The following is a 15781-nucleotide window of genomic DNA, read 5'->3' as shown; positions in this document are numbered from 1 at the left end:
AACTTCCTTTGACAAGCCTCAAACTTGGCAGGTGCTAAAGACACCACATTGTTCGCTTATACGTGCTCTAGGGTCACATTTTATTTGAAATTCGATATTATTTTGAAGGCCGGATGTTCTCACTCATCTTCAACTAGTTCCCTCTAGAGTCCAGCAGAGGGCGCAAACAAGGTCAGTCAGTCAGTCATCATCTAACCGCTTTATCCTCCACCAGAGGGTCGCGGGGGGTGCTGTGCCAATCTCAGCTACATCGGGCGACAGGCGGGGTACACCCTGGACAGTTCGCCAGTCCATCGCAGGGCCACACACAACTACAGTCTCTCACACTCATTCCTATGGTCAATTTAGAGTGTCCAATTCACCTAATCCCCACATTGCATGTTTTTGGACTGTGGGAGGAAGCCGGAGTACCCGGAGAGAACCCACGCACACACGGGGAGAACATGCAAACTCCATGCAGAAAGGCCCTTGTTCCAACCGGGGCTTGAACCCGGGTCTTCTCGCTGCAAGGCGAGAGTGCTAACCACTACACCACCGTGTGGCCCCGCGCAAACAAGGTGTCCTATCGTATTATATGACGTGTGACAGCCCCAGCAGCCTGGGACCTCTTCTCTCAGAACTGAGCTTCAGATGATCAGAAATCATGCCAATACATTTTCAAAATAAAACACCAGTATGAACATCCACTCTATTCATTATTACCCCCAGTACATTTACTTGACACACAACAGTAACAAATCCATTATGAAACGTTTTTTTTTGTAGTTTTTGTGACAGCAATTAACAACCATCCCAGTGGATCTGCTAAACCGGTGGTGGGCTGTTTTGTTTTTAATACCTACCGAGATAGGTACCCATCAAATAGGTAGTTTTCTTTTAATATCTATTTGAATTTAGTTGGAAAAAATGGTAAATTCTGCCATTTCTTAAGACCTTTTTTACTTTGAAATAACACATCCGAATGGTCTGATATATTGTGAGGGCCACCCTGGGGAGGTCTACTATAGTTTCCTTTTAATATCAATTGAATTTAAATTCTAAATTTTGTTACTTCTGCAATTTCATAGGGCCTTCATTTTGTAATTGCATGCCCTTACTGTAATGAGAAAATACATCTTCATCCACAAGATTCCAACATTCAAATGAGGGGCGAAAAATTGTGAAACTTTATTTTCCCCGGGCAGGACTTGAACACAGTGAACAGTGAAAAAGGCGCCATGAAAACTTGTTCTATGAAATTCCACTCATTGGGTCAGAGACCTAAAATGCATTTTAAAATCAGAGCAATCATAAAAATATATTAATCTCTCTCCTTTGTCACCTTTTGAATATAAATATATATATTTAAATGCAATAAAGCAGAGCATGCGTCAACCATTTTTAAGAGAGTGTCTTAAATAATGACTAGATACAACAATTACAAGGGAAGACCAATAAACTAAGTCTTACATAATATATTGGCAGTGAATAAAAATGATTAAAAATGCTTGAGAGAGCATGTGTAAGAAATGCTGATCAAGATGCTTTGACAGAGAAATACAACACAAAGTTCCACAATGTAACAGGCTGTAAAAAGGCTCTTTCCTGATGCTAACATTTAAGTCGTCAGTCCATGTTGCCCAGATTATAAACACAGAGTGGCTGTGGTTCGAAACATCGCTTATCATTTCTCCTCCTCGTCTCCTCCAACAACGAGCAGGGTCACTCTGGAACCGCAGCAGCTGCAATCTCTAATTTACCGTGCATGTCCTGGTCGATCCTGCAAACAGATTCATCGGCCATGAGACACTTGGGTCACTACAAAGCTACAGGACAAAGCTAGCTGACAATGAAAGCAACAACGGCTACAACATTTCCATTCCCATCCTGAAATGTGACCGACACCCTGACAGTGAGGCAATATTTATAGACACACGCCGCATGATTACCTTCATTCCTAGAAACGACTTTCTTGAGAAATTAAATACAATAACTGCATTTCCCACAATCATAACTACACTAATATATTGTCCAGGTACATCTTTGTTTTTACTGAAAACACTAGCTGTATGTGAGGAATACAAACCATCAGTGTGTGAAGGCCAAATTCCATTTTTGTTTACATTATTTGAACAAATATGCAACATGCTTGCAAATAATGTAATGCATTTTTTTTTATCCTGTTTTATATATATTTTTGTGCCTATAAGCTTGTTTTTTTAAACATTTAAAGAAAATTTACTACACTATTAAAGCTAATTGTGGTGGGGTTTTTTTCTTACACCTTGAGAAAACACAATGGAATGGTTATTTTAATTCTCTCCTGATGTTCAAACATCCCATAACATACCTGCAAATTAATAACCTCAGCAACTGAATGTGCAATAATGGGCAGAATATTTCTGCGTTTGATCAAGGCTGGCAAAGCTTTGTAGAGATTAACCAAACATCAGCAAGCAGTGGGTCATGCAAAGAGCTGTGAGAGTGAACGAGCCATGTGATCAGTGACGGCATGGTTATGTGCAACCACACACCACAGTGACTAAGGCCGTGTTCAGACATGGCATCAGCATCATTTCTGAAAAATCCAATCACAAAAGAACCGTTCATACCAAGCATTAGAATGTCTGTGTGTCTCCGGTGTTTCATTTTTTTTTTGCCACTCAGCTGGCCAGATTACACAGGTTGGTCCATGGTAAATAGGATAGGATAGTGACAGCCAAATCATTGTACAATGGTAAATGTTAATACTGGGTAATGGAAAATTAGGGCTGCTGGCATTAACATGATAACCACAATGATTTAAGGGCAAACCTCTTCTCTCAAATTGCATGTAGAGCTGCTCTGCTCTGTGAGAGAGAAGTTGGTTTGTGTCACCTGTTTGGAAACAGCTGATTGTGCCGTGGGCAAGATACTTTGGTGTTCGAGGAATAATCAGAGGTCAAACCCATCCTTAAAGAATCTTACATGTGTTCACACCTGGAATTAAAGCGGTCCACTTGTGAATGGATCCCTCAGGACAGATGTTGACATCAGATCTGAACAGACCTTAGTAGACATAACAAGCCTTGTATTTCCACCTCATTCAGTTGTTAAAAACATGAGCAAACTTACCCAAAATCAAAACATCAAACTCTGAACCTAGCATTTAAAAGACATTCCTATAAGGAATTAGCAGTGCATTAAACATCTTGATGAGTTTTATGAGTCAGCATAACAGTAGAGCACCCCCTGCTTTATTAATGTTTTTAATAACAGAGATAGACGATAGCTGTTGACAGCTGTTTTAATAGCCAACACATTTTGTTTTAGCTTCATTTAATAGAACTGGCTGAACTACCAACTTTTGCAAATGACTCAGTTACTCAGTCGGCTTCATAGAAATGCCCTACCTGTCTACTCAGAAACAAATTGCGGGGTATTGAGAACAGTGGAATTTTGGCCTGAGGGTATGATTCAATACAAAAGCTAGGAACAGAATGAGGTGCATGGGCGCATTTCTAAAAGCCAACAGCCAATCTTAATTGTTAGTATTTGTGAAATGCGAGATTGATCCTGGGTGAAAGTGCATATACCTTTTACGGCTTGTCCTATTTTTTTCGTTGTCAAACCTTTAGGAAGGGTCAAGAAAAGGAGACATATACAACCAAAAGCAACCAAATATCCAAAGAGCAAAACCTGCAGGGAATATCCAAATATCTTTGAAGAAATAACATATCATGCAATAAAAAAAGAAATAAAAGACAGCCCTTCTGCTTCATGGTTTGTAGTTAAATCCTACACTCAGTATGCACGTACAGAACCCCCAAAAAAAAATGCTGAAATGGATGCTGAGCTTGTATACGATGATCCTCTTTGGACTGTGGGAGGAAACCAGAGTACATTCCGGAGAAAACCAAAACACGCACGGGCAGAACATTCAAACTCCATATTGAAAGGCCCTGGGTCGGATTGGGTCACAAAACGTCATGTGACCCCAGATAGAAGCCAAAAGAATTTCAAGTGTGGAGTTAAGAATTATGGCATAAAGACTGAAAGTGGTTTCTCTCCAGCGCTCTGATCTGGATTTTTCTGAGGCGTGTCTAAACATACATGATGCACTGAGTGAAACATACTTACTGTTTGATACAATCTGGAATTGACACATACTCCATTGGAACCAGTGCTGCAAGGTCTGTCAAGCTGTACACATACTTGATTTTTTGACTAAATTTGGAGCTGCGAAGAGAAGTAGAAAATGCTATGAACGGGCAGAAATGGAGACTTGTGAAAAACAAAGTCTTACTTTTTCTATTCAGTCAAGAAATGTATAGATATACAGTACATTTTACATCTTACTGCAAATGAGGAATTAATGTTTGGACGGAGAATTTGTTTGAAATTGATAGTTTTCAAATGAAATGCGTGGATGCCGCTTCAAAGAAAGATTATTTAAAACGTTTAATAAGCTGAAACATTACAGATACCTTATGAAAGGTTTCGTCAGTGCCAGCAGGGTGCGAATAAACCAAGAAGGATGGACAATTATCAAAGACTTCAAGTTCTTTCTTAACCTGTGCAAAAAATGTGAGAACAGTAAAGAAAAAAATTACACAAACACACACATATGTACACATATGTATAAAAAAAAAACCATAATGATGCTTGTTACATTGAGAATTGTGACCATTCACCATTCAGACTCACCTTCTATCAATCTGCTGATAACACTTTCGGAGCCAGCCGACAGTTGGCATCTTCTTACGAGAGGTCGCCCCGTTCAAATACACTATCATATAGTTCTCAGCAACCAGAAGCTCCAGTGTGCCAATGACATACCTATAAGAAGACATTTCTATTACTGATGGTTTTAAAAGTTTCGCGCCCACAAGCCCAAAGGAATTCAAATTAACACTCACTTGAATAAATTGTCCATGATGTATCTGTAATTTGGCTGATTGCTCTCAGGCATGAAGCAAACAGCAAAGACAATTATGGCATTCAAGCCGTCTCCATAGTAACCTGCAAAGAAAAATCTAATGTAAAAAAAAAATATTCGATCATCTGGTACTAAAACAATTAATATTTAACAAAATATAATACACTTAAATATATTGTATTTTTATTGGAATGTTATCACAATGTCATGCTTCTGACCTCCATGGCTGATAACCCTCTTGTAAGGTTCAATAGCCTTCATGTCCACTCTGTGCTCCTGGTCTCCAAAACGAAACATCCTCCAGCGTCGACCCTCCTCCCTCTCCTCTGAGACCGAGTACTCCTGAACTGACTCCACACCTTTCTGAAGCAGCTCTGTGGTTTTTGGTTTTGGGAGATCGTCTAAAGGGGGGAAAATGCTTTTTAAGCCCACAGCTTGGATATTCTAACTAATGGAGACTTGTCTGATTTTCTCAAATTAGATCTATGTCAATCAAATACATTTTGATCAAATGTTTATTTTTTCCAAATACATGCAATTCAATCAATTGACAGCAAGATTACACTTTTGCATTTGCATTTGTAGTTTTGTGTCTGAAGGCATGCTTTCTCTGCAAATCAACAGGAACAATCACATCCATGTGACCCTTAAAGCTGCAGTCAGCAGGTTTGCTGGATTAACAGTTAATAGTGGAGTTTTATTCAGAAGTGTTTTAAATACTCCACACTCAACCACAGCTCTCTGGTCCAGGGATCCTCTCATCAGATGAGCATTGACGACAGATGACTTAAAGCATCTATTATTAAACCCTTTGCCTTTTTTTTTTTTAGGTCTCTTTGCAAAATAGGAGTTTTGTCAATGATGCAGAACCAGAAACCTGTATGCAGAGTAGATGTAGTAGAACAGCCAAAAGGCAGTGTTTTAATAAAGACCACAGTAAGCAAGACCGACTCAGGGAACAAAATTATTGCAGATGCAATGATGGAAAGACACATCTCATCACACTCCCTCGCACTGAATATCAATCTACCAATACCGCAGACCCAGTGCTGGTAATAGCACAAGATTTGGATTACTTTAAGCTGGTGCTTCACTAAAAATATTAATATTTACATAAATAACTGACCCCAAAGTAGTTACATTAATGGTCTGTTTAATTTGATAGTTGCACTACTCTACAATACAGTCATTGGTGATGATTCTCAAACTCAAGTTAAAAATGTCCAGCCTAAAAGTGCATCAGACTTTCTGAAGTAATTCCCCAAATTGTCAAGCACAGGGTGCTGTAGCTTGGCCTCACCCATGCTCTCTTTGCATAATGTCATCTTGTTTTACAGTTTCCCTGCAAAGCAACTCGGTACGTTTACATGTAGAATTTAATCAAGCTAAGGTCATAGTCCAACTAAGCCGGGGAATTGGACAACTTGCTGAGCCCGAGTATACAAGCAAAGAATTTAACATGCATGTAGACGCACTGACTGATGTCTTGTAGTGACAAGATCAACACCACAGATGGCAGAGTAATGAATAAAACTGCTGACTCTTTTGTTAGCTTATCAGTTAGCTCCAGTGAAGCAGTCAGGCAAGTCACGCAAGTTTTGTGCCAAGGATACAGGAAACAGCATATATTAAAAGATCGATCTAAACATTTCGTCAATCACTATAAATCATAACCCAGCCCTACCAACTGCAATATATTATGTTCCAGTAATGTGAGAAAAATTGAAAATGTGACTCAATGCAAAACTAAAAGAAGCACACATCGTCAAGGTTCAAATTGCTCCTACTAGATAGCGGCACCTTTACAGTGATCATTAAAAATATCTTGCTTGATTATTTCCTCAAATGCAAGAAACTTTTGTTGGAAAAAAACCCAAAAAACACATGCATGAAAACAGCAAGTAAAAATAAAGAGGTATGAAACACGATTCAAACCATGATTTGTTTGAACAACTAAAAAATAAGGGTTGATTGACTGATGGCTGGCAGGGAAAACAACACAGGTGCTGTCTAAGAGACCTTACCACAAGGAAAAGTGAAACATGTTGCTGGCCTGCAGCCTGTATCCAGGCAGAGAATGGAAACATTTCTTCTCAGTGATAAAGGGGAGGGCAGCAGTGAAGAAACAGAGAAAAACAACAAAGCATATTTAACTACTACAGCTGCCTACACAAAGCTAGAAAATCAACGTGGGTAATTGCCAATGCATCCAAGACGCTGGACATAAAAGACTGGTTTGAAAACACATTTGCTTATGCATTACAAGTCAGTGAATAAAACAGAGAAAAACATATATTTCCATAATAAGTTACATCACAGATTAAATGTAGGTCAAATTTTAAGTCAACGTTACCTTGCTGTGACCAAGCTACAATAAATCACAGGAGAGGCACGTTTCCACCACAGGAACTGGGGACTTTCCCAGGAACTATGAGAATTTCTACCACAGGAACTAGATGGAAGTAATGGGCCATTTATTCGGCCCGAAAGAAACAGCTTTGTTTGGGGGTTAAGACCAATGTGGGTGGAGCTTGCAGCACTACATTTCGGATTGCTGCATTTTATTTCACTTTTAAAAACAAACCAAACCAATGTCATTTTAGCAATGCTGACAATACCTGGTTGTGTTTTGACTTTGCTTTGTTACAAGAGCTCATTCTAGTAACAAAGCAAACAGCAGCACGACATGGATCTCTTCATGGTTACTATTGTTGACGTTTTATTGTGTTGTTGTTTCCTGTTGTCCTGCCCTCTACAATGGTGTCCTGATATTTAAGTAATCCTGACACAGTTTCAAATATGACCCGAAACTTTCCATACTTAATAGTTTCTATACTTGATGGCATCTCTGATAGCTATACTATTAGCTCTTGTGTTAGATAGCTTCTCTGTTAATTCTGCTGTTAGTTGGCTCAGCTGCCCCACTGCATCACTCAACAGCTGTTTGCAGCAAAGACACTCTTCCTCTTCTTTTTTGCTGTCTTTACTCTCTCAAAGCTGCAATGACTTCTCAAAACAGCTGTGTGATTTTTTAACCCCCAATTGTTCAAATTTTTTAACCTCCATTGTGGGTGTGGATTGCTCACATGTCATCATGCTACTTTACATTATCATTCCTGGCCTTTCACCGCAGTGGAAACGTGCCTTAACAATGGCCTGCAAGAGCCATGTCGTTCCTGGTACCTGGGCCAATATCATTGTCACTATATGATAAAATTAAGCCTTTACCTTCCCACTCAAACTCATTGCTGTTGTCTGACGGTGTGTCGATGTCATCAAGGTCTAGCTCTGTGCTTTCATCCAGTTCATCTGAGAGAAGAGAGCCCTCACTGCGATCCAATGTCAGACTGATGTCTGGTGCTGCAAGCTTTTTCTTTGCCCTCTTGCTATGGTTGATTACATAGTCTAGAGTAGATACCAAGACATTAGTGATCATACTGTTTATACACACAGCTTTGAGTGCTTTCTACTATAATACAAAACCATTCCCATCAAATGTTTAGTTTAGAGAGCAATCTTAAATCCAGTATTAGTTTATGTTTTCATCAATGCAATTCAACGGTGTTCTGCTTTTATATTTCCATTGCAAATCTTTGAAATATCAGGACAGTTGTTTCATTTCATTCAAGATTATTGGCTTTCTCATGGTTAAAACTATTGCCATTGTATCAGCCTTTAAAAATCCACTATCACTCAACCTTTGGAAGACTTGAAAGACACTTTTTTGATCTTACCAACTCGGGAGTGCTGAGCTCTGACATTAGTTCCGAATGAACTTTTGAAAGCATTTTGGGAGAAACAAGACTGACTAACTTTTATGCTAAGACTTCAAAAGGAAACAGGAGAGAAATACTGGGAAAAATGGGACAACCACAAATTCAAAGACTCTTAATACTTTCTTGACTCTTAAAACATGTCTGTTCATCTGAATATGTCTGGTATGCACTGTGGACTGCACTTTATTCTGCTCTATTATACCTGTATAGTAGTAGCAGTAGATAATTGTTTTGCAATTGTAGTTGTCCTGGCCCTCATCTATTCTTTGTTCATATAAAAAACTTGACTAATTTCAAAATAAATGTAAAAAACAAAACAAAAACATGACTGAATAAGAAAGTACAGCAACCAATGTCACTCTATTTGTACATATGCTGGCATGTTTGTTTTATGGACATGTACTTACTGTATATATTGAGATATTATAATATTCTGTTTTCCTTACCAGGGTCTCGGTTTTCAGATGACCCAGCAAAAAGCTCTTCTTCAAGCTCCTCCTCCTCTGGTAGGGGCCTGAAAATAAAACAAGACGGGAACAGATCATCAGTAGGTCTTCTTTCTATGTGACTTTAAAACACAAAGATATGATACAAAACTGTGATCCATACATGATTTATTAAAACAATGAGAAAATGCAAAAGTACCGTGGAAAGTCCTCATCTTGCCACTCTTCCTTAAGTTCAACTCCTTCCATTCTTAAACGGGCTTCTGTTGTCGCGACTGATTCTTGGCGATCAAGACTGAAAAATACACAAAAATGTTTTGCTATTGTAAAAGTTATAAAGCTTGTATACTGAAAGACTCTCTTGTACTCCAATTTCAATTAGAGTAAGAGGAAGCAAAGATTATCTATGACCAACAAAATCCTAAGAGATACAAATGGTCATCTGTCAACACTTGCTTGTGACTTCTACAGTCCTCAAAGGATTAAGGGGGAAACATTGAAGTCATATTGCTCTACCAAGAGTCAAATGCAGTTTTGTTCTTGTTTCCAAACTCCGCTTGAATGGCAGTCTCAATCGACTCAGTTTTTCACTAAACCCTTACATAATTGTGTACCATTGACAGCCTCATCATTGTAAACAAATTAAATACTGTAAAGAAAACTAAAAAACAAAAAACTAAATGGAGCGTTGCGCTATTAAATTATAGACTGTTCTACATTCAAATGCAAGGATGGGGACATAAAGCCACTAAATGGGTCATAGAACCACCCAAGCTTGTTGGGGTGTGGAATGAGAGGCCACCAATTATTTGTTATGTCAAAGTATAGCAAATGTAGACCACACCCTGAAAGTTTAAAGTGACAATAGCAGACCCAGGTGCTATATAACACATTGCGGTGTTTGTGAATTGCTGATTGTCTTGTTTAAATTCAAATTGATTTGACAATAATATGTTGCCCAGCACTTCTGTCAAATATTTAAAATTATTCACATACATTGATTATTAATTAAGGGACCATTTATTGAGTAATACCCCACACTAATCAATGTATGAATGACAGTCCTGAGTTGTGGTTGACCCCCTATACTAATTGGAAGGTCACACTACATACAGAAAACACTCAATACATGTGTGTGTGAATTACTTGTTTTAACTAATTTAAAGTTGGTTATGCACCCAGACTTGTTAGGCTTGTTCCTATTCATGTAATCAGTTCGCTGGCTTCTTGAAAGGCTTACCAGCTTGTGTTGAGGGATTAGTTATAAACCATGAATGCTGATCGTGACATCTGTATCTTTACTATACAGAGCTCCTTTTGATGCATTGAGCACATGCATGACTGTATTTGTATTCCCAGACACAAAAACACTCTGGGAATTTGCTTGTGTTTTGCACTAATCACTACATTATACTCAAGCAAACTGAGACAGGTCTGGGTGCCACAGGAATGCAGTTTCCTAAAAAAAAGGCTTGCAATCTAAAGTGTAATGGTGACCTCACTGAATGTAAATGTAATCAGCCACACTGACTCGAAAACTAAAAAATAAATATCTGAATAAAAATTATTAGGGCTGCAACAAGTATTCAATTATTAATGGGTTATGAAATTAATCATCAACTATTTTTTTATCATCGACTGATTGGTTTTAGTTTACAACAAGCTTTCTGATTTTTCAAACTGATTCGTGGACAAAACATGACATTTGAGAAAATTATAATTTCTAGGTTTGTTAACACTAACCCTATGAAACAAAACTGTTTAATTACATATCCTACAATAATAACTGGTTGTCAGCTTAGTACACCTAAAATTACTTAGGCTTGACATATTGGCAAGTTATCCTAGACCTGATTTCATCAGACTTGCTAATAACTTTATTATATGTTAACCACTTTATAAAAACAATCCCTGCTTCATGTACAACAATTTAACGTCAACAATTCAACAATTTGTTGATGTGTCATCCCTCATTGCATTATCACTAAATTTGCATTTAGTTTCCTTATTAACACAACAGGTCAAGTGGTTTAACCCTGCTTCAAGAAAGTCCCGAGTTCCTCCTGCATACTCTCCTGCTTGAAAACTTTGATATGCAATTTTCTTTGGTTAGATAGGGTGGCCTATTTCAGCTTTCCTGACGCAGTTCATTCAGTATGGCTGGTTATGCTGACAACAAAAGGTAGAAGCACACACCATGCTAACTTATCCTTCCACACCAAAGGATCACACATGTCAAGATGACAACATGTAGAAATGTCCTCTCCATAAGATAATACGAATTTTTTAAGTGCAGTTGTCCTGATGAATAACCCCTTTCATACATAAGTTTTCCATTTTAACTGCACATGTAGTAATGTGTCTGTTTGTTTATGTATACCACTACAGTAGTGGAAACAAGAGTCATTCTATTAACATGATACAACAGAGATTACATGTGGAGGATAAAGCAATGGGCAATGAATGAATGAATGTATGAACGTTACATAATTTTTGTAATTTTTGTGTTCTTTTAACACAGTGGTTCTTTTTTATATCCTTGCCTGTGGAACATTTTTACTAGGGATGCACCGATATGACTATTTCCGCCGATATCCGATATTAATATTGCTGCTATAGCCGATAACCGATATTGATATATGTTTTAAAAAAAAAGTTTCTGAGATGATAAAAGTTTGTACAGAATGAAAATCATGCAAGCTGAATTTTTTAATGTCTTCCTTTATTTTCAAAACATGTTTTACCTCCAAATAACAAGGTCACATAAGACACAAGTAACCAACTACAAGTAAAGTTTTTTAAGAAACTTTACCACTTGTAGCAAGTGTGTAACTAAATTAAAGTACAGTTTAACTCCCTCAACTCACTAAACTCCTGTGAGAAAGTTTGGATCATAAATTACAAACATGAACATAAATAAAAATAATACCCTGCCAAAGTTACTGTAACCGAGATAAGGGCGTCTATACTGGGTACGTAAATAAAGTCAACAACCCTTCTTCCCAGCAACAACAACCGCACCACTTCCCTTAACAATAAAACTACAACAGCGTCCAACAACAACAACAAATGTCCAACAACAGATATGAGAAACAATACCAGACAAGCTCTACTAAGAGCTGCCATAATAAAAAAATACTTTATCAAACTTGCCAGTATTCATGGCAACCAGATATTTATTAAATTGCAAAACATCGGAAAAGTAGCGCCGACTTGGCAGGTTGTTGCAGGGTTCAATATGCTCTATCAACCGTCGGAACCCTCGGCTGGTCGTCAAGAGCAATCATTTCCATTACCTTGATCGTTATTGCCCTGGCCACTGTCTTCCTTTGGTCGAGTCCCAGCTGCGCTGCTTTCTTTTTTGTCTGCTGCCTAATGTTACTAGCGTTAGCTTCCTGCCGTTGTTTGTGTACTTCTGGGTGGCGGTTTTTCAAATGACATAATCACATTTGTGGTATTGAATGACTTGACGCGGAACCCTCCTCGCATTACCTCGACTTTGCAAGTGTTGCATAATGCTTTACGCGTATCTTCTATTGACACCCTGAAAAATCGCCCACACCGCTGACATTCTCTCTCCTCAACAAACACACACACACATCTTGTGCTGCGCTTGCGTCACTGACGCTGTCATATGCCCAAACAAATGCCGCATGGCCTCCCCTTCCCGACACACATACACAAACAGCAATTAGACGGGTATAAACATCGGTTGTTAAAATCGGCGCAGTTTCACTCATTGGACCGATGGCGATATGTTAAAAAATGACGAACATCGGCCGATAACAATATTAATGCCGATATATCGTGCATCCCTAATTTTTACTACATGGTATTATGATAATATGATACGTTTGTCCTTTGCCAGAATAACAAACAATGGTTGAGATTTATGGTCACCCCTCAACAATATTATATAATAGTAATAATGATAATAAAACAATTTATATACTCTAAACCTAGCTTCTAAAAATACTGCAATGCTAACATGTTAAGATACATTCTACTCTCATAGGACAAGCACAGCAACTAACAGCAAACAGCAACAATATTGGCAATAACAATGAATGGTAACTGGCCTGTCAAAGCACTTTCAAATGTAGTGCCTCTGTCTGAATACATGAACACACCACAAGTAGTAATTCAGGATGAGATTATGGAGTCTGGGTGAGCAGCAGTTTTGCAATAAAGAAATACTGGGATACTGGGAAAAACCTGCCACTTGATCAACCCTAAGGTAATGTCAATGTTATACTATATAGTTTACTTGAGCAAAGTTGAAACTCAAGAAGGTCATTGTAATCTTTTTTTAAAACATGTAAAATGATGATAAGCTTTTATGATCCTTTACTTTACTCACTGAAAATGTGTGGATCTTAGAACATTTGCAATTTTAATATGCTACATTTCACAACTTTGGAGGACTTATAGCAAAATCCTTGCTCACACTCTCCTCCAGAAACAGAGGAAGAAGGAAAGAAAACCATAAATAAGCTCATGTTGTCATGACGCAGACATGCCAGACACTGAAATATTTTAGCATTTTAAACGCATATATGACAGACCTTCCTACAGGTCCAGATGGTGAGCGTGGCTGGGAAGGTTTCACTGGAGTAGAGCTTCTTGCTGCTGGCTGTTTCTGTCCATGTTCTGGTGTCGTCTTCTCCTGCAGCGTAACTCTACTTGTCGTCAGACTCTCCTTCAGTGCCTCTTCGCCATTTTCAATGGTGCTATTTTGTAATTCATCTACTTCCTCCACGTCACCTTCTCCGGACACCCCGGAGGATGAGGGACTGGAAGTCTGCCTGTTTCCACCATGAGTCCTCCTGGGTGTGACACAATCCGGGTTGCTATTGTTCAAATTCATATCACTTACACCATGTAGCACGGCTTCACTCTCAATCACACCCGATGCCATGGGTTTGTCCTGCTGTCGCTGGAGCGAAACAGTCCGCCAACAAACGACTAACACACCTGCTTATCAGTAGCACAAATCAATCAGATTGCCCAATCTGATTCACAACTTCTTAAGAAGTGCTTGGCGAATTTGCAGTACCGCTAGCAAGGACTTTTGTTGACAGCTAGCGACACCTACCAACTATCTCATCAACAAATAGTGTTAAATGTCTCACAGTCTGCACAAGTCACATTTTCAAGATGCGTCACGATGTAGAGCCGTGACGTCCAAAAAGTAGCTTAGCAAATGGAGCGGAGCGATCCTACCTATGCCAGTTAATTTCCTTCCTTCAACCGTTAACATACGTATGTCACGCTAGCACATGAGCTACCGTTAGCTAACGTAGTCGCAGCAAAACAAGCTAATGCTGTACGGCTTAAGTCCATAAAATCACGCCAAAATCGTTGACAACAGTGGAAAACTCGTTCCACTGCTTCGTGTGTAGTACAAAGTCAATAGGCATCGATTCCACAACCCGGGACTTTCAGTACCGGTGTCAGACCACGACTGTTGTTTGCCAACAACGCTAGCAGCTTCCCTGTTGCGCAGCTAGCGTTAGACAGCTTTCCACTGAGTTGCCAGTGTCGTCTCCTCGTGGTTTGGTTCTAAAGTTTTACTTCTCTCAACACAACACGCAGTAAACGATAAAACACTTTTTTCATTTTAAACAGCAAAGTTGTTCACCGCCTGACAATATTAATCTGTGTAGAAGATTTAAGATCTCGATGTTGTGATTTTTTTATTATGTTCTACCCATTCACGTATGTATACTTATATACAGTGGAATATATATGGTAATAGTGTGCTATGCATTCCGGATTCCGGAAAAATAGCAAACCTGGCACCGTCGACAGTCTCGGTCCCTGATCTATTTTACCGCCCTCTGTTGGCAGCAGCAGCTCATTGTTATGATTACAGATCACAGAGTAATCAGAGATAACGGTACTATACTAATACTCCACCTTGTGGAATAAAAACACAAGTGCAATTTAGGGGGAAACAATTGGTATGATAATAAAAATAGTTTTATTGCTGACCTTCCAGAGAGTCCTTGTGCAAAACACTCCACACTTTTGTGGATTGTTCTGCTATAAGTCATTATGTTCCATTATTGTATGCTACATGTTGCCTGTATGTTAACCTGTTTATTAATTACCTGCTTTATCTGTGTTAACACTCGAACTACTGCACATTATACCTACAAGACAACAAGTGAGAAAATGTATTAATTGACCAACACAAGTGGGAGGAGCTATTAAAATTGCAGATACAGCTTTGAAATACATTAATTTTTTTTTATTTCCATTTATAACTCAAAAGAAATGTGTTGTTTCTTAAAGTGGCCTGTGTTAGTAACTTTACAAGCCTGGTCATGTGTCCCACTTTGAAAGCTCTGGCTCCTGCCTATACATTATTTGTCATTGCCTATGAGACTGCCTGAGATCCTCCCAGTAAGGACCCACTCAAAAATCCAGACTTGACCCTCGAGGTGACTAGTGTTTTGCTCTATGGACCCCTCAGCTGTGGAAACCCACTATCACGTTTTATGTTTTTTCCATATGGTCCAGAGTGGGAAAAAAAAACACAATTTACTTATATTTCACAACACTGTTGTGGCAGAAACTGAAGATAAAATAATTATTCTTTTTGTTTCATGTGTTCCATCACCTGATTGTATGAATTGTTGTTTTTCATTACCCCAGCA

At 38.7% G+C, this 15781-nt stretch overlaps 1 protein-coding gene across 4 annotated transcripts; it reads right to left on the bottom strand.

The window, feature by feature from the left end:
* Nucleotides 1-1143: 1143 nt before the first annotated feature.
* Nucleotides 1144-14682, bottom strand: bnip2 (BCL2 interacting protein 2). 4 transcript variants are annotated; one of them, XM_044036091.1, is made up of 12 exons: nucleotides 13685-14682; nucleotides 9319-9414; nucleotides 9120-9187; nucleotides 8126-8302; nucleotides 6922-6957; nucleotides 5116-5298; nucleotides 4878-4980; nucleotides 4666-4797; nucleotides 4446-4532; nucleotides 4099-4197; nucleotides 3555-3590; nucleotides 1144-1759 (listed from the first exon to the last, which is right to left on the bottom strand). In XM_044036091.1, exons 1-12 carry the CDS (start codon nucleotides 14035-14037, stop codon nucleotides 1702-1704), a joined length of 1428 nt encoding a protein of 475 aa, XP_043892026.1. In that variant the 5' UTR covers nucleotides 14038-14682; the 3' UTR covers nucleotides 1144-1701. The 4 variants fall into 4 exon arrangements, with proteins under 4 accessions (XP_043892026.1, XP_043892028.1, XP_043892027.1 ...); XM_044036093.1 differs by lacking the exon at nucleotides 3555-3590 and having other exon boundaries at nucleotides 13685-14677; XM_044036092.1 differs by lacking the exon at nucleotides 6922-6957 and having other exon boundaries at nucleotides 13685-14676.
* Nucleotides 14683-15781: the final 1099 nt, after the last annotated feature.

Source organism: Solea senegalensis, linkage group LG10 (genome assembly GCF_019176455.1).
Source record: "Solea senegalensis isolate Sse05_10M linkage group LG10, IFAPA_SoseM_1, whole genome shotgun sequence".
NCBI lineage: Eukaryota > Metazoa > Chordata > Actinopteri > Pleuronectiformes > Soleidae > Solea > Solea senegalensis.
This window is presented reverse-complemented; position numbering and strand designations above follow the sequence as displayed.